At 42.5% G+C, this 25,956-nt stretch overlaps 1 protein-coding gene across 1 annotated transcript in view; it reads right to left on the minus strand.

Moving 5' to 3' along the window:
• Positions 1-6,442: 6,442 nt before the first annotated feature.
• Positions 6,443-25,956, minus strand: part of SYNJ2 (synaptojanin 2) — a 58,624-nt gene continuing 39,110 nt past the window's right edge. The window contains exons 18-27 of the mRNA XM_014057555.2: positions 24,258-24,375; positions 22,568-22,786; positions 22,069-22,147; positions 20,499-20,667; positions 20,093-20,272; positions 18,691-18,825; positions 16,656-16,768; positions 15,685-15,793; positions 13,425-13,627; positions 6,443-11,466 (exon numbers count right to left, since the gene is read on the minus strand). Coding sequence (XP_013913030.2) covers positions 10,711-11,466; positions 13,425-13,627; positions 15,685-15,793; positions 16,656-16,768; positions 18,691-18,825; positions 20,093-20,272; positions 20,499-20,667; positions 22,069-22,147; positions 22,568-22,786; positions 24,258-24,375 — 2,081 coding nt within the window. The 3' untranslated portion in view covers positions 6,443-10,710. The remainder of the gene's footprint in view (positions 11,467-13,424; positions 13,628-15,684; positions 15,794-16,655; positions 16,769-18,690; positions 18,826-20,092; positions 20,273-20,498; positions 20,668-22,068; positions 22,148-22,567; positions 22,787-24,257; positions 24,376-25,956) is intronic.

Below are 25,956 nucleotides of genomic sequence, written 5' to 3' on the forward strand. Positions count from 1 at the left end.
CAGGGAGATCATGAGTTACAGGCAACCCATCTAGAGAGTACAAAATTATGTCTTCTAGTAAGCAAATGTCACTGCTACATATTCTCCTTTTCATTGATTCAGTTTTTGAAATATTGCTTACAGCGGTATAATGTTTAGCCTACATGCAGGAGAATGGAGACCACAATAACCTACCTGATTTAGCACTCCCAACTGTATTTTCTTAAGGTTCATTTAATAAAAAACAATAGCAACATGTTAACTAATTAACCTTTAGCCTCGCACAGTATATATAGGAATAGACCAAGACTAGTTTCTCATAAACCACATTTTTAAAATTAACAGAATAAAAAAAGGCCAAAATACATACTGCATCCCCCCTCCACCAAAATAAAAAAGAAATCATTAACTTCGCTGCTGCTTCTAAAGCAACATTAATCTTTATTAAATTACAAATCAGATCCTAGATTTTAATTTCTGGCCTGAACTGTAAGGCTAGATCATTGTATCTTTTACGATGTAAAACGATTGTGCACAAAAATATTAAGCTTTTCTGTGCCCAAGCTGATTAGTGTTTTTTCCCAATGACCCACTGAACATTTTATTAGCCTTGAGATGCTCTCAAAAAATACTTGAGATTTAAATATTAAAAATGAGAATAGAAGCCTCATATATATGTACCTGTGTATTTCCTACCTATATCATATATGGGTAGTTTCTTCCATAGGTAATACACTCTTATTCATATTAATCCAGACAGAATCATATCTATGTTAGAGGTGGGCTGCCAGGGGTTTGCAAGGGTTTGGGAGAACCTCTAGCTAAGATTCTGTGCAGTTCAGAGAACCTCCATATTCCACTCCTGGCTGGCCCCGCCCTCCCCACCCTTCTCAGGAGTCCCCACATGGCCTGTTTTGGATGCAGGTAAGTGCAGGGCATGCTGGAGGCTCAGGGAGGGCAAAAAATAGGCCTACCAGAAGTTCAGAAAGGCCAGAAACAGGCCCGTTTCCACCCTCCAGAGAGTTTCTGGAGCCTGGGGAGCCATTTTTGCCCTCCTGGAGGCTCAAAAAAATCCTCCAGAACCTGGGGAGGGCAAAAATGCACCCCTCGGTGCAGGAGGGCAACTAAGCCACGCCTAACATGGCCACGCCCACCCAGCAACTGGGCAGAGAACCCCTGGCTAAAATTTCTGAAGCCCACCCGTCTCTGTATATAATAGAAAATTAATGGTTTATCCTATGAGGTGATCTGTAAGGGAATTTCTCCATAGTGAGGGTTGACCTTGTCCCCTCTTGATTGGACTGAGTCAGATAAGCTCTTTTAGCCACGCCTTTGTCACCAGGCTCCACCCAGTTATTGACGGCTGTGTTCATCCTGAGATCCTGAAGAAACATAAAGGAAAAATTTAAATTGCTGCAAAAGCGAACAAAATTGCCTCCACGCTGCCTGATCAATCACTAAAGGCTGAGGAAACCCCCAGCGGGGGTAGAAAGCCCACGCAGCAACTGCTAAAGCGGCACGCAGCCCAGGTCACAGAGCAAGACCCAGGGCACTAAGTGAGGACTTTCACCAAAGACAGGCAAGCGAGCTCCTCAAAGGACTCTGCAGCAAGGGCAATGCCAAAGGAGGCTCTAAGGGCGCCGGAGCGCTCAGCCACTCCCCTCAGGTTGAGCGACGAATTGCGGCATTTTAAAATGCCCCGGAGCGCCCATGCTGGCAGCGATCGCCAGAGGAACGAGGTGAGAGCCGGAGAGGCTCAGAAAGAGCTGGGAGAGGCAGGGGGAGGCGCGAGAGCACCCAGCAGCAGCGGAAGCCGTGCGGCAGCCTGCAAAAGCACAAGCCACTTCCACGAGCCTTTTTAATTTGGAGCTGGGAGCCATTTTGAAATCATGTGGTCCAAGATGGCGGCTCCCAGCAGCTCAGAGGATGCCAGCAGGAGCCAAGCACTCAGCCCTGCAGCCAGCAACCCCACCAGAAGCACTGAGGAGCCCTTATAAAGGTTAGAAACCCTCTCGGAGGTTTCAGTCAAGGGGGGGGGGAAGCAAGGCAAAGGCCAAAAAGGAAGCATATCTCCACTAAGGGGGCTAACGTGGCGGGCTATGGATCCAAACCCCCCAAGCCTAGCTCAAAGTATGAAAGGCAGAGGCACCAAGCCTTGGAGCGCATCTGCCACAAGGTCAGCAGCAGGAAGACCCCGCCTGGCCCGGAACCTGAGGGAAGATTACCAGGTTTCTCTTCACCTGGCAGGGCTGCAGAAGGGGACCCTTCCTTCCAGGTGAGGATTCCCTTCGACACCTCGGGCTTTGTCATCCTGTGTTCCGGCAACCTTGTTATCACGATTTATGCAAGCCCTATTCAATCCTTTTCTGAATGCCTGACTAGCCGGAGAAGCCCAGACAAGGCAATGAGGCTCAGATCACTGCTGAGGCTCCCCCTTTAAAGAAGGTCTTCCCTTTAAGGAAAAACTGCCCCTTTAAGGAAGAGAAAGGAAAGCAGCTGGAGGAGGGAGCGGCAAGGCTCTCAGTGAGCTGCTGTTAACAGCAGGAGGCCACAGGAGAGAGTGTGGCAGCTTTTAGTAGCACAAGCTGCTTTTTCAAAGCCCTGACCCTGCCGTTGTATTTGCAGCGCAGCCCCATTTGAAAGGAAGGGGGAGGAGAGTCCCCACATGGCCCAAGATGGCAGCCTCCTGCAGCTCGGAGGACACAGGCAGGAATCAAGTCCTCGCTTCTAAAGCTGGCAGCCCCACTGGTCCATCCAAGAGTGGGGGCAACAAGGCAAAGAGCAAAATGAAGCACACCACCCCCAGGGCGGCTAAAGGGGCAAGCTCCGGCTCCAAGCCTCCCAAACCTGCCTCTAACTATGAAAGGCAGAGGTATAAAGCCCTAGGACACATCTGCCATAAGGCCAACAGCAAGAAGGCTCCCCCTGGTCTGGAACCTGATGCGATCACAGAGGAGGATCCCTCCCAGCAAGTGAGGATTCCCATTGATACCTCAGGCATCTGGGGCTCTATCCAGGGATGGCAGTCTCCCTCGCTATGGGGCATTCTCCTCAAGTCTCCCTTCTACCTCTACAGGCATGGGGGTGGGGCAACCACCCCAGGCAGAACAGTATAAAGATGAGGTTATTTTGAGCTCCCCTCGAGTAAAAAGGACATTGAAGTTGAATCCCAAACTCTGTTTGCAGTCTAACTGAAATCAGCTGCCGGGATTTCCCCCACCCCCTCCTGGAGCAAAAAGGAACATCCCGTTTCACTGAGAAAGGCTGATTATCTCTCCTGAGATGAAGGACTCAGTTATGATTAAGAAAATGTGTCAAAAAGGGGCCAAGAGTTGCATGAGAAATGCAGCGTCTACCACCTAGCTGATTCAATCTGCTCTGAAAAGCCTGTTTTTGTTCTTCTCTGATACATTGAGAAAGCAGATCCTGCAAAGTTAGAAAAGCATGTTTCCTCTCTCTCCTTGTCTGAAAGCAAGATCGACCTTGTTTCCATCTAATTGAGCTCCAGGGAAAGGGATCCAGGAATCCTATGATAAAGCAACCCCACCTTTTCCCAATCTATGTAATCTGATCTGCTGTTGTTAAGGCCAAACACATGTGGCCTAACAAAGAAAGAGAAATCTGATGCAGATTTCAAGCCTTACTCCTTAAGTGTTTGCAAAAGCCTCGTGGAAAGATCTCCATGGAAACGAAACCTGAATGAGAAAGAGGTCAGCTAGCCCAGACCCGACCTCCCAAATCCTTTGAACTTTAATGATGTTGTCCTGAGAACGAGGGGCAATAAAGACGCCCCAACCATTCCGAAGGAGCCACGTCGCAATGTCACAACATGTGGTCTTGATATTCCGAGACCGCCGTTGACACTTTTACCGCTGGATGGTCTATTGAGACCTAAACCGTCCCGTAGAGATGGTGATCAGGAAGACAAAGCCTTTCTGATTTCAAGGACATCGCAAAGTCCCTGATCGACCCAAGGGAAGCCCTTCAAGCCGTCGGTTAACAGGCAGCCCCCAGGCTGATAAAATCAGGACGCTCCGGAAGGAAGGAAGTGAAAAGAGAAAGGGAGTCCATCTGGTGAGGTATTTTTTCTATTTTGCTAAAGACTGCCCAAAGAAAATTTTAAAGCCAAATTAGATCCTTAAGCAAAAGAACTGAGTGGCGAAACTAACCCTAATTGGATTGCTGTGGAAAGCTTTTCTTCCCTTTGTAACTATTCTTTGTGGATTGAAGTGCTCACAACGTTTCTCATTTCTCCTCTTAAAGTGAACAGATTGATTTTTTTCTTCTGCTTTTCGTTGCTTTATTTTTTGATTTCTGGATTAAAACCTTCTTTCTTATTTTAACAATTCTTCCTATTACTTGTTATTAAATCTCACTAAAAGAAATCTAAAGAACTTTGTTTCTTATAAGCCAGAGATAAATATTAGAAAGTGAAAAGTAGCACACTGCCACTCGGAGGTCAGAGGCTGGGTTTTTTGAAACAACGTATCTCCTTTCTTTCCTTATTTGACTTCACTGACTTTGTAGCTGAAGGGTTTGCAACTTTTTTACAGAAACTGATAAAGAGCCAAGGGCACGAATTGTTTTCACAGGTGCCTCTGAGAACTATTTTGGCGTAGGAAAGAAAGGGGGGGGGAAACATAACCCTTCTCCTTTGAAGAGCATAAAAGAACTTGTGTTCAAGTCAATCTAAAATAAAAAATAAAAGAGGCCTGGAAGGCTAGAGTGGCAGTGGCTATTAGTTTTTTTTCTTTTTCTTTCTTTCTTCTGTTTTGGAAACATGGATCAATATTCAGATGAGGAAACCTTAAAATTCCAAAATATCTTGGCTGGAATTCAAAATCTATTGGAAGGATATGGGAGAATTGAGAAGAAGTTGGAAAGACTAGTCTTCCTCACAGCAAAAGATGATGGGGTTGGAGCCCCAAAAATTAAAGGGGAGAATGAAGATATAGAAGATAAAGATAATAGATGAATTTATTAATGGAGCAAATGTGGGTGAAAGTAGAAAGAAGGGAATATGGAAAAGGAAATTCGACAAATTGGAGCTCCAGATTCCAGGACACAGAAGAAGAAAAAATAATGATGATGGACTGAAATTTTTTTAGAAGCAAGATTGACAACCAAAGACAAGCTAATTTTAGTAGCAGCTGGTGGGCAACGAGATTACCCGAGAGACCCTTCAAGCAACAAAGTGCGGAGAGAAGTCTATAAAAACCTTATAAAAGAGATAAAAAGAAGACTGACACCACAATTGGCAAGAGAGATAAGACTGTTTTGTTACTGGAAAGATGCAGGTTGACAATGAAAGTTGATAATAAAAAATTAGTTATTTCGATGATTAATAAGTAGGAATTTTGTAACTCTTAGATTGTTTTATATTGTTATCAAATGTTTATTTGCTAACAATTAATTAACTATAATAATGATGATGATGATGATGATGATGATGATGATGAAGAAATATGAGAAGGAATGTGAAAAAATACCAGGACTTAAAAATCGAAATTCAACGACTATAGCACAAACCAGCAGTGGTAATCGGCACACTGGGTGCTATTCCAAAAGCACTGGAATTACATTTAAAACAGTTAAAAATTGACAAAATCACCATCAGTCAAATGCAAAAAGCCGCACTGCTTGGATCTGCACCCATATTACGAAAATACGTTACGACGTCCTAGGCCCCTGAGTGGGGCCCGACTAGTAATCAATGCCAAATCCGGCGAAACAACTGGCCGCTGTGATACAATTCTGTTGTTGCAAATAATAATGAAATAATGGATACAGCATAATGATATATACATGTATTGGCAATCTAGTAAAAGAAATTTGGATACAAATTGCAAATTATTACTTGGGAAAAAGACCTATAAATTTTATTAACAAATTTTCATTTAGATCTTGTTATAAAGGTGTAAGGTTTTTTTGGGGGGGGAGGGGCCTGACGAGAGGAGATGGGACATAAATAGTAAATGATTCTTAGCCAATTATAATAACAAGGAAATGTCAATGGACATTTAACAATATATACATGCTATGGTATTGGCAAAAGTAAGTTGGATATAAATTCTAAACAGTGAGTAGGGGGGGAAAAGGTTTAGAAACTATTAATTGACTTTTACTTAAAAGATGTTATAAAGGTGTAATGTTATTGGAGGATTTTTTGAAATAGCTAATGAATGCCATTATGTGGTTGTGTTTTTAAGTATGAATGGTAATAGCAATAGCAATAGCAGTAGACTTATATACCGCTTCATAGGCCTTTCAGGCCTCTCTAAGCGGTTTACAGAGAGTCAGCATATTGCCCCCAACAATCTGGGTCCTCATTTTACCCACCTTGGAAGGATGGAAGGCTGAGTCAACCCTGAGCCGGTGAGATTTGAACCGCTGGCCTGCTGATCTAGCAGTAGCCTGCAGTGCTGCATTTAACCACTGCGCCACCTTGGCTCTTACCTGAATGGTTTCAGGTAAAAGCATGTTCAAATAATTGTAGTCAAATGAGAATTGTCATACATTGATAGTAAGAGATACAAAGATTTTTGATTTAAAGTGTATAATCTAATATGAACTATAAGTAACGACTGTGGAAGAAATGCACAAAAGTTATCTGTAACCAATCGACAGACGTTCTACAAGATGTAATGAAGGATGATTCTTTTTTTGTGTTTTTGTTCAATTAAAATAAAATAAAAAATTTCAAAAAAAAAGATCCCCCCCCCCCCCCAACCATCCCAACAGGCTTTCTGTGTGCAAAGCCTTCGGGCAGCCAAAGGGCCAAAAGGCAGATGTAGTTCAGCTGAAGAGATTGTTATGCTCTTGGGGATTGGTTACTATTGTTTATGAATTATTTGAGAAGGGCTCAACCCTTATAGAAGGTACCAAGCTAGCCAGGTCCAAGACAGGTTCTGAGTTCGGGTAAAGACCCAGGAATTCCAAAACTAGAGTCAGCTTGACAACCTAACCAGCAGAATAGCCTTGGCAACTAGAGCCGAGGTGGCACAGGGGTTAGAGTGCAGCACTGCAGGCTACTTCAGCTGACTGCTAGCTGCAGTTTGGCAGTTCAAATCTCACTGGCACAAGAGTGACTCAGCCTTCCATCCTTTAACATCAAGGAAGGCGTCATTACCAATCACTCCAAACAGGCACGAGCAGCACCCTCTAGTGGCTCCTCTACAAAGGTGGTTAAGAACCTGTATTGCTGCAATCCAGTATTTCAGGCCAACACTTGCAACGACCTAGTGGTCGACAAGTGATGTGCGCCTGCATCTATAAAGCATTGCATTGCATCGCACCCTAGTGGCCAACTCATTAGATGCGCCTGCATCTCCAAAGCCCTGCAACGCACAATAATGGCTGACCAGTGAACTGTGTCGGCGTCTACAAAGTTTTGCAACGTACTCTAGTGGCTGACACGTGAACTGCGCCTGCATTTACAAAGTCTGGCAACACACTCTAGTGGCTGACAGGTGAACTGCGCCTGCATCTCCAAAGCCCTGCAATGCACTCTAGTGTCTTACCAGTGAACTGCGTCTGCGTCTACAAAGTCTTGCAACACATTCTAGTGGCCAACAAGTGAATTGAACTCAAAGAATTCATAATACATTCAAGAAATTTTCTGAGCTAATCCTAGTCATAGACTCATAGCACCCTTCTAGCCATGACAAAAGGGTCAGACAGGCCAGTCCCCATGCCTGAACCCATCACAAACTCAGAATTGGATGTCCAACTATGAGAAAACGCAGAAGCACCTCAGATAGCCTATGACCTTAGACAGCATTCGCTGAGGGCAGAACATATAACAGGGATGGACAACATCAGCGTCGACTGGCTCAGCCAGACCGAGGTGGACAATTCGGAGTGGAAGGTACAGCCAGCAATCTTTGAAGAGCTGGCAGAGCGCTTCGGACACCCAGAATTCGACCTATTTGCCACCCCTCAATGCCCAGGTCCCAAGGTTTTACTCCAGCTACCGGACATGGGGAGCAGAGGGGGTAGACGCTCTCTGCTGCCCTTGGCCCCGGGGCTCCTCTATGCCTATCCACCCTTACCCCTGATCCCCAGGATTATACAAAAAAATCTTGCGGAAGGGGGCGGAAGTAGTACTGAGTGCCCCCCACTGGCCCCGAAGGCCTTGATTTGCAGCTCTTCAATCCCTCTTGGTGGATAGGCCCTGCAGGATCCCCCAGGAGAGGATTTCCCTCAGTCAGGGGTCGCTAGAACACCCAGACTCTCAGTGGCTCCAGTTGACCGCTTGGCGCTTGAGTAGAGCATCCTGAGGGAAGATCACTTTTCCCCCATGGTTATACAGACTATCCAGGCAGCTTGCAGACCCTCCAATGAGCGCATTTACGGCGCTACAGAACAGGCTTTTTCAACATGGTGCATCTCTAGGGGCTACAATCCTGTCCGGGCCACTGTTGCACAAGTTCTGGACTTCCTTCAGCCGGGGCTGGACAGAGGGTTGGCTCCCAACACAATTAGGAGGCAGGTCACGGCCATTTCATTGGTACTCCTGTGCGGTAGATCTCAGACACTGACTCACCATCCGGTGGTCAGGCGGTTCCTCAAGGGGGCCTCCAATCTTAAACCACCCACGGTGTACAGGTACCCTTCCTGGGACTTACACAACGTGTTGGATGCTCTGACAGGCCCTCCGTTCAAACCATTATGTACTGTCTCTCTGAAGTTCCTGACACTTAAAGTGGCCCTTTTGGTGGCCATCACCTCTGTCAGGAGGATATCTGAACTGCAGGCTCTGTCTACCAGGGAAGATCTCTGTGTGTTCCACCAGGACAGGGTAGTGCTAAGGTTGGGCTCCTCCTTCATACCCAAGGTGTGTTCTTGCTTCCATCGCTCGCATGAGGTGATATTGCCCAATTTCTGCCCGGACCCTTCTCACCCATTAGAGAGGAAGTGGCACACCTTGGACGTGAGGAGGGCTCTGAGGATTTACCTCAGAAGAACCAGGCCGAACAGGAAGTTGGAAGCCCTATTTATTTCCTTCCAGCCGGGGTCTCTGGGGAACAAGGTGACTTCTACCATGATAGGCAGGTGGTTAAGAACTTGTATTGCTTCTGCCTATCAGGCACGGGATCTGCAAACAACAAGCTCTATCACAGTGCACTCTAGATGAAGCACGACCACTTCAGCAGCCTGGGCCACACAGGCCTCACTATCTGAGATCTGTAGGGCAGCCACGGGGTCTTCCCCCTCGCCATTTGTGAGGAATTACAAGTTGAATTCCTTTGCTTCTGCGGAAGCCTCATTCGGACGTAGGGTGTTGCAGGCTGTTCACAAGGCGGGGGAGAGGTCTCACAAGACATACATTTGGGTATATACTCAAATGTATAAGCCTCCCTAGGGACATGTAGGCTTTGGTACGGCCCATTCTGGATACTCCTCCCCTCACTATGGAGAAAGGGCATTGGTACTTACCTGATACGTCTCTTCTCATAGTGGAGGAGGAGTATCCAGCCTCTCTGATATGGGTATGTTGCAAAATTGTTATGTTGTTTGTTGAACTGTTCTGTTGAAGTAATAAATAAAGGTTTGAAACTAAAATAAAGTCTAGAGTGGATGACACAGCGAGTCAGATAGAGTTCTTTGCCGATAACTGGGTGGAGCCTGGTGACCAAGGCATGGCTAAAAGAGCTTATCTGATTCAGTCCAATCAAGAGAGGACAAGGTCAACCCCATCCTGGATACTCCTTCCCCACTATGAGAAGAGGCGTATCAGGTAAGTACCAACGCTCTCATCTCTCGTCTTCACCTCTTCAGGCTGCTATTCAAAACAGGTTGGATCTATAACCACATTGCTCCCAGTACATATCCCCATGTCTTCATACAGGCATGTTTCTAATATCCTGAAGGTGGTTTTCTATCACAGCTTGAACTTGAATGGCTATTTTGGATACTACCAACTCCAAACTTACCATGCCACTTCTAAAACCACCCAGGACTTCCCTTTATATTATTGATGACCGCTGTTATCAGAAAGAATCAGATTATCATTTTTGCTCTTACCAACTCTTTGAAACTCAAATTCATTCCTACTTTGCATACATTGATAACAAGGATAAAAATAATTTAAGACTGTGGGTTCTAAGCATGCAGTTGGCTCAAGAATGACACAGAATACCTCTTAGTATATAAAGCAGAATTAACTATACCATCTTTTTACAGTAGAGAACTGTGGGGCAAGCAGCCACCTGTGGCATGGAATTCAGAAATGAGCAAAGTGCAAATAAAGAGTAATTGAAGCAGGCCTCATTATAGCACACATGCATATGAGAAATAAATATTTGTTATTGAATTTACTATTAAACTCGAACCAGAAATCACCAAGGAGGGGAGATGAGTGTTATACCACACATCAGTGGTCCCTAACTCCTGGGCTGCAGCCCACCACTGACCTATAGACTATTTGGAACTGGGCCGCCAAGAGTTGGGCTGGCACACACGCACAGCTCCACTAGTGCATGGCACGCCAGTGGGCTTGTATGTGCGCAGCTCCACTCGCACAAGTGGTGGGCTGGTGCACATATGTGTGGCAGGCTGCTACTTGTGCAGCTTTCCCGTTCCCGCCGGGCTGCCAAGCCCAAAGGTTGGGGGGGGGAATACCGCCGTAACTGATTTGCTGAACTTAATTCCTTCTATCATAAAGTTTAGGGGGGAAATGTGCTTTTCTAGGACAAAAATGAGTTCGGAGTTTTGAACCGAGGTCAGAGCTTAACCCTGAGATATAGTACTACTGTTGCCATCTTCTCCAAATGTGACCCAGTGGCTGAAATCCTTTGGAGAGGAGTGTTTCAAATTTTGTGAAGCAGGAGGTGGATTGGCTGGTAACGGCTGAATCAGTGGTTGGCCAGCAGCAAAGTCTACTTCCAGATCTAACAAATTGCTGTTCTCCATTGGACAATGATTGTCTGAAGCTTGCTGTTGTTGCTGAATCCACAAGGCAGGAGTCACCTGTTGGTCACTAATAAATTCCAAGCCAGTCTGCCCCAAAAGCTTAGCATCATTGTCTTTTGAGCTGGTCACAACTGTTGTAGCAAGAAGAGAGGCTTCACTCAGAGAAGATGGAAGTCCATCAGAATCCTTCATTGTGGAAAAACATGCTGCTGGAACGTTGTTATTGTTGGAATTGAATGTCGGCCCTTTTAGAAACAGGTTATTGCTGTTCTGGAGTACTTGCAGATGAAAATCGGGAGAAGCAGACTTCTTTCTCCTTGGGGGAACTCTTGGAGCCTGAGTCACATTCAGAGAAGGAATATGAGAACTTTCCTCTAAAAGAGACAAGGGAGTTGGTTGCTTTCCATTGCTGCTGCTGCTCCTTTGGACAATTTTGCCAGGCTGCATTGTCCTTGGCTTAGGAATGGGGACCGTCTGAAGAGAACCAATAACAGTTGTGCTTTCCAGACCCGATTCTGGTGATGCGGAGAAGTGACCCAAGGTTTGTTCAAGCTGCTCTTCTGGAGAATGGGGCTGAGAAGAAAAATGGACAATGAATTGTTTTTCAACCAAGCTATCATTAGAAACAGCAAGCCATCCAGAGTCATCTCTGGACCAGGTGGGTGGCCCATACATTTAATAAATAAAGAAACATTTCTCTCTTGCTCCTGAGGGCATGTGTGTGTATGTGTTTGTGTGTTTTCTGGTAATACAAATGCCAGTGCAGTTTTCTGTCCCTATCCAGTACACTTGAAGTAATTATTTAATCAGTGTAGTTTGTAATCATAATAGCTCTACGATATAGCAATAACCCTTGCAGGACTTTTACAATTTTTAAGCCAAAGGGTAGAATGGAAAGCAAATATCTTCAAAAGACCTACAATATAGCCCACTATTTAATATCACAAAGCAGAATTCTCAGTAAAAACCTTCCAAATCTTGCTTTGCAACAGATTAATTTATCTTTTTTTTTTCATCCTCTGCCTACCACACATGCTTTTTCATTATAATTTTGCACACAGCATTCGTATATCCTTAGCAGGTGTTTGGTTTCCTTCAAAACCCCTGCATCAAAGCAAAACAGAAAATGCAAAGAGTAATTCAAAGAACTTTTGAAAGTCGGGGACTACCTTCTAAATTAATTCCTCATATTTCCATACAATTGTTTTCATGCTAAATAAACCTAGCTATTTGATTCTTCTGCTCCCTTCCCCCAACCCCCATTAGAAATTCAAATATTTAGATCTCTAACCGGAAATCACCAAATAGCTATAACAATTTTGTTAACATTTTGGGATAACATTTTTAGGACTCTGAGAAGTAGTTGCTAAATATCTTCAAAGGTACACCATTCCTTTCTCCTGAGAATCTCTGCTTTGCGTCTACAGTTGGAGCATAACATGCAGAATAAAGTTACGAAAGCTGCAGAATTTTAGAAGCAGGTGGATTTTTTTTTTTTCATAGAAAGGAAGTCTGGACAAATTGGAAGTAGAGAGTTATTTGTCTCCCATTTCTTCCCCTCTGTCTTCCCCCTCTCAAGCAAATGTTCAGATGGTTAAATGGTGTACAGCACAGCAGTGCAACTCAAAAAAAAACAATAGCTCAAAATCCTCCACAATATATATGCAATTACCTCCAAATCCTGTGGATGCTCATTTTAATGTTCTTGAGATCAAGAGATAATTAGCACTTAGCACTTAGCCTTATATACCGCTTCACAGTGCTTTACAGCCCCCTCTAAGCAGTTTAGAGTCAGCGTATTGCCCCTCAACAATCTGGGCCCTCATTTTACCAATTTCAGAAGGATGGGAGGCTGAGTCAACCTTGAACCAGTGAGATTTGACCTGCCGGCAGCCGGCAGAAGTAGCCTACAAGTGCAATACTGCATTCTAACCACTGTGCTACCACGGCTCTAAGCTAAGGGGGGTTAGAGTTAGTGTCACTTCAAAAAGCATTTTAGCAAAGCCCTGTGTCAGAGAGTTCTTGGTTCAAAGCTACAACAATCCATCCACAAACTACAATCTCTCTTCTTTTCTCCAAGCCCTGTAGGGGTTTTCTCTTATGTAGAATTTCTGCATGTATTGCTTGTCACTCCACATTTCAAATACCAATGAAGCTGCACAGGAGAGTTCAGATTTTGATTCGATTCCCTGAGCTGGAATAGCGCTACTTGAATTAGATTTCCCTAACCCCCCCACCCCCCCACCCATCTATGAAGAGTTCAGTTCAACAAAATGTATACCTGCATCAATCACAGGGAAAACTTGTTCTCAGTTCTTTCCTCGCCTCTCAGTTAGGCACTACACATCTCACACTTGTTTTAGGAGAGGAGGACTATAGGGAAAACATGAAAGCTCTATCTTCCCAAATACATCTCAGAGACAAAAAAAAAACAACAACCCTGAAGTTCTTATAATTTACTTCTAAACACTAAGTATGCAATCTATATGCTTTCTGTGCAGAGGGAAGAAGAGCCTTATACTGACACTTACACTTCCTGGCTTGACTCCCATCTTCTGCAAAGGGCTGGGTTTTTTGGTAGTTGGAACTTTAGGTGGGGGGCGCTGTGGTAGGAGGACTGGGGCTGTCTGGAGGCCCTGAAGAGGTGCTGGCTTTGGGCCAGCGGGAATGAATTCAGGTTTAGTCACAGCCTGAGTTCTTGCTGGAATGGAAGCCAAGGATTCCTGGGGTATTACTGAAATACAAAAAGAATGTATTTGGTTTATTTAAAGCATTCAATATATCCAAAGTAGCACTTGTTTTTAACAGTGCAAAAACTACTTGTATAAAACCTGCCAACATCTAGGCCAAAAATGCACACCAAAGAAAAGGATTTTTACTAGCCTTACTAATTCATAAGTCAAGGAAAGACAAAGAACAATTTGTATTTCAAGACCCTTTCCCCCCATTTGTTTTATTAGCATAGAAGGATCATTCTCAGTATCAGTCTCTTCCTTCTCAATTCAGAATGTGAGAAAATGTTTTTGCAAAATTTATCTTGTTGGAAATATGTTGATGTGCCTTATAGCAGTGTTTTTCAACCACTGTGCCACGGCACACTAGTGTGCCGTGACATAGTGTAAGGTGTGCCGTGGGAAAAACACCTGCCTATAGTCAATATAGGCACAGAGTTAAATTTTTTTAACATTTTCTAATGGTGGTGTGCCTCGTGATTTTTTTCATGAAAAGTGTGCCTTTGCACAAAAAAGGTTGAAAAACACTGCCTTATAGGGATATCTTTTATGTGTTCACATCTATATTGTGAAATAAAATCAACATGTAAAAATGACAATCAACATTTACTATGTAGTATTTAAAAGTCATCTGTTAATTGCAATTAAATCTAGAATCCATCCTGAAATACTCGATTCAGAAGAAAATGGGGAGAAGGATTGTACAAATTGAATGTATTAGCAAAGATTTCTAGCAAAAATGAAGATGCAGCCTCCTGGGAGCAAAAATGGGCCGCAGGACAAGAGGCTCATGCCACTCCCCACGCCTCTGAGCATGCACGGGAGAGACCTGAAAATCAGCTGGCCGGCAGGAGGCGCGTACACATGCGCGGTGGAGCCAAGTTGGGCTCTGTGTGCCAAGAGACACAGACACACCGAGGAGTATTAGGGGTGTCTTACCCCCACAGTATTTTTCTCCAGAGAGTAAATCATCTGTGCACCAAGTTTGGTTGAAATTGCTTGAGGTCTACTTTCCAACTTTTTTTAAATAAAGCTTCTGTTCTTGTTCTACGTTAACTTTTGCTTAACTTGCTTTCCTCCCCTGGATTTACAGGTCTATCCTTCTCCTTCTCTATCCCCCCTTTGTACGGCTGGTTGATTCTGGACTGAGGTGGTAGTCTCTTCTTGGCTGTTGTCGCTGCTTGGTAGAGCGCTAAATCTTCAGATGTACTTTCTAAAGCTTCCGTACCTTACCACTGCTAGTGATGACTAATATTCTGGGCTGCTCTGAACTTGCCCACATAGTTGGGCCATTCTGTGTTGTTAGAACTTAGGTGTGTTACTAGCTCTCCACCAGCATCTTTGCTTCCAGCAAGAGCTCAGTTAGGTATTCTGTTAGAGCTGATTCTCCATTACAATTTTGTCCCATTCTTGTCAATGCCAAGGCTTTTTTCTCCAATTTAAAGCATTCCAGAAGGGGGCTATCCAGCTTTGACACATTCAATGAAGAGGAACTTCCTTTGAGGAATTAGTTCCACTGATAAATTGCTCGTTATAAGAATTTCCCTAATGCAATCTGTAAATTGACTACTTTATTCTGTATTCTACATTTTGAATCAGGGGACAGATTGTAATTGTCTTCTGTGTGACATGTTTTCAAATATTTAAAGAGTACTGTCATGTCTATTCAGCTGTCTTCCTCACTTTTCTATCATACCATCTTCTTCCATCTCTTTCCATATGGCCAAGGTTTTAGTCCCCTGGTCATTCTCACTGACTTTCTTTGAACCTGTCCCAATTTTTCTGAATTCTTCTTAAGTGTAGTGCCCTAAGCCAAACACAGTAATTGGCAGGGGGTCCGATCAAAGCCAAATAAAGTGGAACAATTCCCATGATTCTATTGATGTAACCTAGTTAAATTTGCTTTTTTTGTTTTTTGAGCCAGACCACTGTTCTTAGGTACTTTTTAACACGTACCATTTACCAAACTATGTAGCCCCTATCCAATATTGTGGGTTTGATTTTTTTGCTTTCTAAGTAAAGAATATCATCAAAGTTTCTAACAGAAAACCGGCCATACCTCCTTTTGCTTGCATCAGACACCGAATGGCTTCCTCGGCTTCTTCTGGGGTAGTGGTTTTGATCTGTTTCACGTTGTATGGCTTACTAATTCCAGTTCGTGATTTTGGCTTGCAGGAAAATGTAAAAACAAAGGATCATCATCATTTTCTTTTGCTGGTCATGCCTTCATGAAACATAATTTTGTGATGGCAAGCATATGGCACCCATGGCACAGGTGGCATGTGGAGCCCTCTCTGCGGGCACATGAGCCATCGGCCAGCTGAGCTCCACAGCATATGTGCGTGCATCCCCCGCCAGCTAGCTGATTTGTGGGTCTCTGACGCGCATGTGGGAGGCACGTATGGATGCGTGGGGGTGGGAGGTCGTGCACACATGCATGGGGGCAGGGGAGGTGTAACATGGCATTTGCAGGAGGTGAGGGGAGCACAGGGGGGTCATGCATGCATGCACAGGGGGCATTGCATTATGGGTGTTGGCATGCATGTGTGTGCTGTCAAGCACGCACACAATTTTGGCACGCAAGAAGAAAAAGGTTAGCCGTCACTAATATAGAGGAACATCTCTTATATATCCCTTTCCTTTCCTTAGTTGCTGCCACCAGACACATATTTATTAATTAAAATATTCTTTGTCTGCTTTCTACTTAAAACATACTCAGAGCAGCTATTAGATTAATCTTCCCCAGTCCAGTGCTCTCTGAACGTGGATTATAATTTCCATCAACCCAGGTAGATGGCCATTAGGAATTATGGCAGTCCCCCTCATCCCAAAAGCACTAGGTTGGAGAAGGGGGCTTATATTTTCCAAAGTTATCCTATTTAGGGTGCTGGTAGTGGTGATTTAGAACTCAAAAGCTTCTTGGTATTTTGATGCTTCTCATAAGAGAACCTTAGCTTAACATTATACTGAGTAAAGTGAGTTTTTTTTCTTTCTTATCAGTACTTGAAATGATGGTACTGAGCTACTCACCGGGTGCTGTGGTGCTCCTGGAAGAAGCTTTGCTGTATCCAAGATGGAGGACAGGGAGCAGCTTCCTGAAGAGATGGAACCATCTGATGGGGATTTTTTAATGGGCACTGCAGCTGTAGGAAAAACACATAAATAATTTCTTAATGGGAGGTGGTATAATATACACTATATCACAGACATGAGTATACTCCCTCACATTTTATAAATATTTAAGTATTTGTTGCCAACATTTAGACATTAATGGCTGTGTGTTGCGTTATTTTGAGGGGACAGCACATTTACACTGTTATACAAGCTGTATACTCACTACTTTACATTGTAGCCAAGTGTCATTTCTTCAGTTGTCACATGGAAAGATATACTTAAATATTTAAAAAATGTGAGGGGGTGTACTTGACAGTTTGGCCAAGTTTTTGATTTTAAAAATTCTAAAAACTTGTGAGAAAACTGGAGACAGTGCTCGGGGGACATGGCTAAACTCCTATCATAATTGGTTAAGGAAATATTCAATTTGCTTCTATAAGAAGGGCCAACTGAGAGGGAGGGGGGAAAGAATTTGGACTGGGATATCTACCTCTGAGTGATGTCACTAAGGGAAAACCAACTTACATATTTTTTGTTGTTGAGAAGTTCAGCAAATTCCTCTGCTTGTGTTAGCCCTAACTTAACAGAAATTATACAGAAAGGAAAATACACATCTCTAGCTGTTTCTCACTGATATAAAATGGGGTTACTTTCAGCAATCCACCTTGTTAATGTGCATATATGGCTAGTATCCAGGTAGTCCTTGACTTACAACCATTTGTTTAGTGATCATTTGAAGTTACAATGATACTGAAAAAAGTGACATATGGCTGGTTTTCATACTTACGATCATTGTACCATTCCCATGGTCATATGATCAAAATTTGGACAGGGTCACATGATCACCCCTTGTAATGTACCCCAGCAAGCAAAGTCATTGGGAGAAAACCAGATTCGCTTAACAACTGCACAATTCACTTTTAACAACTGAAATGATTCTCTTAACAATTGTGCCAAAAGAGGAGTGAAAGGAGAGTAGAGTTTGCAGGAGATAATTAGTTCACTTAATTGGTTCGTGACTCCCGAGACTCCTTGCCAAGTTTTGCAGATATTTGCCTGTCAGCTCTCCAAGCCAGAAAAGGTCTGTGACTGTAAATCCTCCCTTGAAAGACTTTGCCGGATATGAATGAGCAGAATTCACAGTAAATTAATAAAAGGGATTTTTGTCGGGACAAGAAGTTTGCTTCATGCTCTCAGGAAGCCTCGGTCAGAACAGCAAATACTGTACACAAGATTATTTCTGCATCTAGTTTCCTCTAAATCTTTTTTGCCAAGAAAAGCTGAATTGTGCCCCATACAAAGAAACATTCTGGAGAACCATTTCACCAAATTGTGCTTAAGTGGCAAGGCATGAAATGGAAATTGGTCTGGTGATATCTGTATCTGTTTTTATCTGACTTTCAGCTGGCTGTTGCATCCACTTGAACTACATAACAGGTAGTCCTTGACTCAACCACAACTGAGCCCAAAATTTCCATTGCTAAACAAGGCACTTATTAACTAAATTGCATCCCATTGTAGGATGTTTTTATTTCCTCTAGGAGGGGCATTCATTGTTCACCTGTGACCTTACTCCCAAGTCGATCCCTGTTCTTTAGCTGTTCCCTTCGTCTGGCAACTCTATGCATGCACACTGAGAAAACAGGCTCCAGCTGTTCATCTGCCTCCCTGATGTCTGACTCTGAAGGCAGCTGATAACTGGCATATGGCTCTGGCCCCTTCTCTGCCTCCAACACAGAGCCCTCATCAGAGCCTTTCCCAGACTCCAGGACTGGCCCATGTTCCTCCCCAACCTCCTCACTGTCCGAATCTGCTGCCAGCTCCACTGGCCACTGACGGGCCACAACACTTTCAACCTCACTTTCTATGTGTATTCAAGACTGTCATTTCAAAATCATAACATTTTTTCCCACTAAGTAGAAACTCTTGGAGAAAGAACACAAACTCTGACCTGGTGGGGGAGGTCGCTGGGGGGGCGGAGGCTGCCGAGGCCTACCAGGCACGGACAGAGACCTGGTTGGGGAGCGATGACAGAACTCTGCACTTTCTTCAAACTCATGTTTTAATTCAACCAAGTCAGCATCATCTAGTGAACATGACCAAAGAATATAAAGTTAGAAAACAAAATGCAACTGATAAAAATTGATGCCCTTGAAATTATCCAGGAAGGAAACAAACTGAGAAATAACCATGCAACACCCAACATGTGCTTGCTACATGGGGAACATTACCAAGGGTTCTATGAGCCATATTCAATCATTGACATCTATCAAATAGTAATGTATCAGAATTAATAGACTGAGCCAGTCATTGCCTCCTGTTATTCCTAGAGGTGAAACAATTAGTCATAAAGAAGGTCAGTCAAAAATCAAGTGGCTTGTTCTGTTAATCCTCCATGAATTATGGCACAAACTTTGAGTTACAATGCTGACTCAGAAAGTATAATAATGAAAAAATTGGGTCATTCAAAGATTTCCAAAACTGATATGAGCATATATAATGCCCCCAAAGGAGTAAAGGCAATAGGTATGGATGGCATACAGCCGTGACGGGGAACCTATGGCACGTGTGCCACAGGTGGCCATGCAGAGCCCTCTTTGGAGGCAAATGAGTCCCCCTGCCCAGCTCAGCTCCACCGTGCATGCGCACGCACCTCCCACTGGCCAACAGATTTTTGGGTCTTTGCCGTGTATGTGCGACGCATGCGGGAGACATGCACACCTGTGTGGGGAGGGTCACACGTGCATGGGCAGGGGAGCATGGGAGGATGCGGCATCCCCCTGCGGGCCATTTTTGTTCCCAGAAGGCTGCAGGTAGGCCTACTAGGCCCAAAATGGGGTGCGGGGCGGGGTGCAGAGTGCTCCCCCGGAAGCCCGTTTTTGGTCCCAGGAGGCTGCAGGGAGGCCTACTAGGCCAAAACCGGGGCACCGAGGGCGGGAGTAACGTGCACATGTGCAGGGGGACGGGGGAGTGCATGCATGCGCTGGAGGGTGGGACACTGGGGGTGTCACAAACACATTGCCTTATGTCATTGTGCGCTTTCGGCACGCGACAAGAAAAAGATTACCATCATTGGCATTTCAATCAAGTTTGCTTATTAATCCTTAAGAAGAGCTCAAATTAAATTATGATATATCTCCAGGGCAACATCACTCTGTCCCAGAAAGTCTTAGTCATTAACAGAAAAACCAATTATATCATTAATTATCTGAATAGCTTTTAACGTAGAGATAATTTTGTCAACTTAATTGGGTTGACTTATTCCAATAAAAAAAGCCTTATTTGGACGACCCAGCCAATTTTTCCTGTCTGGCTAGGGCTTCATTTGTCTTTTATCACGAAAGGACGGATACCTTTATACCGACATGGTTTTCTTCCAGCAAGATGTGACTTGTTTGCATGTATGGTAGACACCATGCTCACATATTCTGATCCATCTCCTGACTCTTCCATTGTTGATACCATTTCTGTTTCACATGGTACCAGATGCAACGTTTCATCCAAATAATCATCTTCCTCATCTAAGATATCACCTAAATTGAAAAATGTTATAGCAGAATTAGGAAGTTGAAGAAATGTTGTTTTCTTCCAACGTTTCAGCTAAAACAAAGGGGATTGTTGGTTGTTGTTGTTGTTGTTGTTGTTTTACAAATTATATCATTCTGCAAAGAGAATAGCAACCCATCTCAGTCAGGCTCCATGTGGGGAAAGCCCTCCTGACCAAACCTTATATGTTCGCCCACATCTTAGGCCACTTACCTTCTGATTCATAATCTAAGCTTGAAAAATCGAAATTTTCCTCCAGAAGACAGGAATTTGCTGTGGGTGACATAGGAGCGATACTGTCGCGTTTCCTAGCAATTTCCTCTTGAAGACCTTTCAGCCAATCTTTGGTTTTAGGACAAATCTTCACAATCCTGCCTTTAATCTAGACATAAAAAACCCAATACATTATTTTTTCCTGTAATCATAAACAAGACCCAGATATTAACACGATGCAAAGCAACGTAGGTAAGTCCCCAATTTACAAACAAAATTGAGCCCAACATTTTGGTTGCTGAGTGTAATATTAGCTAAGTGCGTTTTGCCCCATTTTAAGACCTTGTTACAGTTGTTAAGTGAATCACTGAAGTTGTTACATTAGTAACATGGTTATTAAGTGAATCTGGCTTCCCCATTGATTTTGCTTGTAAAAAGATTGAAAAAGGCGATCACGTGACCCTGGGACACAGCAATCGTCATAAATGTGAGTCAGTTGCCAAGCGCCTGAATTTTGATCATGTGGCTCTGGGGATGACACAACAGTCCTAAATTTGAAAAACAGTCATTAAGTCACTTTTTTTCAGTGCCATTGTAACTTTGAATGATCATTAAATGAACTGTTGCAAGTCAAGGACTACCTGTAGTCTGTTCATTGAATTGAAGACAAAAGACTTCAGTATATATTTAAAGAGCATGGCTACTATTGCAGATTAGAGATATTTGATCTTTTCAGATATGTATTGTTGTGAATTATGTATCAATAATTGGTTTTAACAGAGTGCCATTTCTTCTTATGTCAATTGTTAAAGAATAAAAAAACTGGAAGTCATTAAGCTAAATATCCTGGATTTGTGTGTGTGTGTGTGTATGTGTGTTCAATTTCTCTACTTGTATCATTATTACTCATAATGGAAGAAGGACATCAAGTTTCCTTATGTGTCAGGATGAGAAACCACTTATAAACAGACAGCGATTGCCAAATCCTCTCTAGTGGTCAATTAGAAAATAATTATTTCTCAATTTGTATTTGCTGAAATCCTGCTTAAAAAGCAACTAATTTCTCTAACTTTTCCAGTATAATATGGAGAGTATTCCGGTTACCTATTATCTAGTTTAAAAAATTAGCTTCCAGATGTTTTTATCAAATCCCTAAATAAAAAAAATGGATTTTTGAAGAGTAACAGCAAAAGATGGTATATTAAAAATAACAAACTATGTCATGACCTCCATATAAAAGCTCATTACATTATAAATGAATTTATTCATTAAAGTTTCAAAGGAGTCTTCTTGGTTAATGGTGTTTTCTGGTCTAACAGCTTGACATTATCAGATCAATTCTTTGGAAACCATTTTAACAGCTAACATTTTAAAAAGCTGGTGAACCTGAAACTACAAGCTGGTATTCAAGGAAATGTCAATTTTATATGAGAAAGATGTCTATATTTGCCACCAGCAAGGCAAACAAAATTGGCTGGCTTTCTCTTAACAAAATAGCCATCATGAGGGGATTTACTTGGTCACTCAAGTATTTCAAATACTACAAGCAACTTTAATTGTTTTGTTTTACCTTGATGCCATCCACATCAAGAACGCGAAGAGCAGATCTGCTTTCTGAAAATGTAACCAACATTTGACCTCCATTGATCCTAACAAGGATAGAAACAGATCAAATAAACTCTATATATCTTGACAGAACTAATTTCTAATTAGCCATTAAATAAGTAGATAGGAAAGCTGAGCTGTTTCTTCTTAAAAATGGTGGATTAATAACTGAACATTAATTAATTATTATTGAACTATTATTACATTAACAAGTTTTAAGCCATCAACGTTCTCTAACATCATTATATTTTACTGACATGGATCCCTAACTTTTTACTCCACAATTTAAAGGAAATTCTATTTGAATAATTATTATTTGCTTGTTAGATTTATAACCCACTCTTCTTCTGGAATTATATTAATGGAACAATTCCATATATACCAAGAGTCTCTTTCCATGAGGGAAAGTTCCCTTCAAAATTAAGATCCAAAGATTATTTTCTAAAATGAACAGCATATTTTACCTGACAAGCACAACAGTGCCGTAAGTCTCAAAGATCTGCATAAGCTCCATCTGACAATCCTCAGGAAATTCATCTTTCTCTTCAGGGGAACAGTACAATAGAGACACCACCACTGTAGCATCTAGGGGACCCTGAAAGGATGATACTTCCTGGAAAACATTATCCCTAGCAGACACATCAACCTCTTGGATTTCCACTTCCACAATAGCTAAAACAGGCCTACAGAGAGATACCAAGGGAAGAAAACAGTTAATAGGATGACAGAAGGCAGATAAGAGGTCAGAAGATAAAAATGCTGACATGTTATTGAAAATCAGTTGTCAAACACAACTATTTGAAACCACTTAGATCTGCTTAATATTACTGTTAGATTACTTGGCTTCTCAAACTATTTTTCAGCATAACTTATATAGGGTATTACATCTTTGTTAAATAATGAAAAGTTGACAGCTGATCCTATAAATAATTACCTAACAGGGAAAAAGACAATGAATAAATAGTCACAGGGAAGCTTGAAATTATTTATTGATTACATCTGCTCATTTATCTGCCCAAGTTGACTCCACACAATTCCCAGGAGTCCAGAGACACACTAAAACAATCCTAACAATTACTCTGTTATTTAATTTGGCAAAGGAACTCTGCCACAACATTATTTTTTCCCCCAGTTCTCAGATTGTGTCTATATCAGTGGTGGGTTGCTAACCAGTTTATTACCGGTTTGCTTGTGCTTGCACACGTGTTCACGTGCAACGCTTCTGTGCAGAAGCATCTGGGAGGGTGGGTGGAGCCCCCCACTGCCTACACTACCGGTTCGGTTGAACCGGCAGCAACTCACCTCTGGTCTATATATATATATATATATATATATATATATATATATATATATATGTATATGTATATGTATATGTATATGTATGTGTATGTGTGTGTGTGTGTGTGTGTGTGTGTGTGTGTGTGTGTGTGTGTGTGTGTGTGTGTGTGTGTGTGTGTGTCCAAGTTTGTATGCAACTAAAATACATATACAAGAATGAAGAATGAGAGTTAGTAGGTTAGGGTTGGGCTCTCCAGCTATTGCTAACTAAATCTTTCAGCAGTTCTAGTTGAGTATGACAAAGCTAAGTGACAGCTCTACCACTTCTGCTCCAAAACTGCTTCTGTAAGAAACAAGAAATGAATTTTGACTGCTATAAGAATGTTCTATATATTCTCTATAGTCCACAAAGCAGATGGAAATGTTGGAACTTGGTTCTCCGTAAGATCTATAAAAGGCTTGATGTTCCTGAGAACCTGGGGAAATGGTTCTGTGCAAGGGATAACATGAAAATCTCCCCCTGGAATTCCTTCTAAAGTTGCAAAGCATGGCAATGTCTATGGAGATTCTCAGTCATCCAGGTCATGGCTGTCCCAAACATGTTTTTTTCAAAAGGCAACTGGACTTCCTGGTTTTTCTTTTAAGATGTTTTGCTTCTCATCCAAGAAGCTTCTTCACTCAACAATGGTCAATATTTGTGATAATTTAGAGTTGCTTTATAACGAATCAGGTCTTTGGTTCAACTAGCTCAGTTCTATTTATTCTGCTCCCTGGTGGTGATTTTTTGGAGTCATAAAAAGAGATCACTTTAAATGGAGGAGCTATCTGGGTTTTATAAGGGCAAAAGATGTGTTCCAAGACCCCTGAAGATGCTACCTGTGGTCACTGGCCTGGAGCTCAGCTCTTCCATAATACATCAAAGCACCAGGAGACCAAATGGGTCCAACTTTGGTTTCAGCATTGAGATCGCTGTCAAGAAGACTGACTTGTCCCGCTGTGAAAAAACAAAACAATAGATTTAGAATTAAGGCATTGCAATAGCAATAGCAATAGCAATAGCAGTAGACTTATATACCGCTTCATAGGGCTTTCAGGCCTCTCTAAGCGGTTTACAGAGAGTCAGCATATTGCCCCCAACAATCCGGGTCCTCATTTTACCCACCTCGGAAGGATGGAAGGCTGAGTCAACCCTGAGCCGGTGAGATTTGAACCGCTGACCTGCTGATCTAGCAGTAGCCTGCAGTGCTGCATTTAACCACTGCGCCACCTTGACTCTTATTGCTCCAGAACCATGTGCCTGATTCACATATAACAGCCACAAAACTGAGGTTGTTTCTTTTTTTACTTAAGCCATTAATCAGGGTTTATAAAAAACTAAGCGAGATTCATGAACCCACTTACTAAATTGAAGCTAAACAAACTCAGCATTATTTTGACTAGCTATGTTGGCCGCATGATAGCTCCTCATTCATATAATCTTTATTGTCATTGTACTTAAATACAATGAAATTGGTTGTATGGCACCAAATAGATAGGAAGGATGTAAATCTGTGATGTCAAACCTATGGCATGTGTGCCAGAGGTGGCATGCAAAGCCCTCTCTGTGGGCATGGTGCGGCGGCCAGCTGCTCTTTGCATGAAGACCATCTGTCCGCTGTGCATGCGCGCACCGGAACCCGGAAGAGAGCAGCTGAGTACCAGCCAACTACTCACTTCTGGGTTCCAGTACCAGTACTCACACATGCGCTCCAGTTTCAGCACTCGGTGCTGAAAAGGTGGTTTACATCACTGGTGTAAATCATTGATATAATAAGTCTTGCAACAGGAATCTTGCAACAGGACAAGTAGACTGCAATACAATAATGATAAATAATACCAATCCCTGTATGTTCATAGTTTACATTGCATATGCATGCATGCATGCATATATATATATATATGGTCACCTTTCAGCTGGACAAGCATGGTCATCTCATGGCTGCTGCTGTGTTGCAATATTGACAGAGAGGGGGGGGAGGGAGGGAGGGAGAGAGAGAGAGAGAGAGTACACATTTCCAAAATGTCGAATGCAAAAAAAAAGGCCTCCTGGGATTATCAAGGGCAGAAAATGCTTAATCTAATTGAGTATGAAATATAATTAAAAATCAACTGTTGGTTTGATAAGATTATCCCTAGTATTTAAGTTAATGTGTAAAATTCTTACTGAATCAAACTTTCTGCACACAAATAAATCTTTTAAGTAATGTGAGAGAACCACTGAATTATTTCTTAGATCAGCATCATGCCCGCTTCCCAAGGAATGTTTTCTCAGTGGTGTGAACTATATTCCATTAACAAAAAGTGTCCTTTGCAAAACTATGCATGGAGTTTCAGAATTGAGCACTGATTTTTATGTCAAACATCATAAAACAACCAAAGCCACTGTTTCTGAACCTTGATTAGTTTAAGATGAGAAGGTTTCAACTCCCAGAATTCCCTAATCAGTATACTGGCTGGGGAATTCTGAGGGTTGAAGTTAAAATATCTTAAAAGGTGCCAAGATTGAGAAACACTAATGTAAGCTAGGAAAGAGTAA

Source organism: Thamnophis sirtalis, unplaced genomic scaffold (assembly GCF_051295495.1).
Source record: "Thamnophis sirtalis isolate CommonGarterSnake01/CBP01778 unplaced genomic scaffold, rThaSir2_p1.2 scaffold_6, whole genome shotgun sequence".
NCBI lineage: Eukaryota > Metazoa > Chordata > Lepidosauria > Squamata > Natricidae > Thamnophis > Thamnophis sirtalis.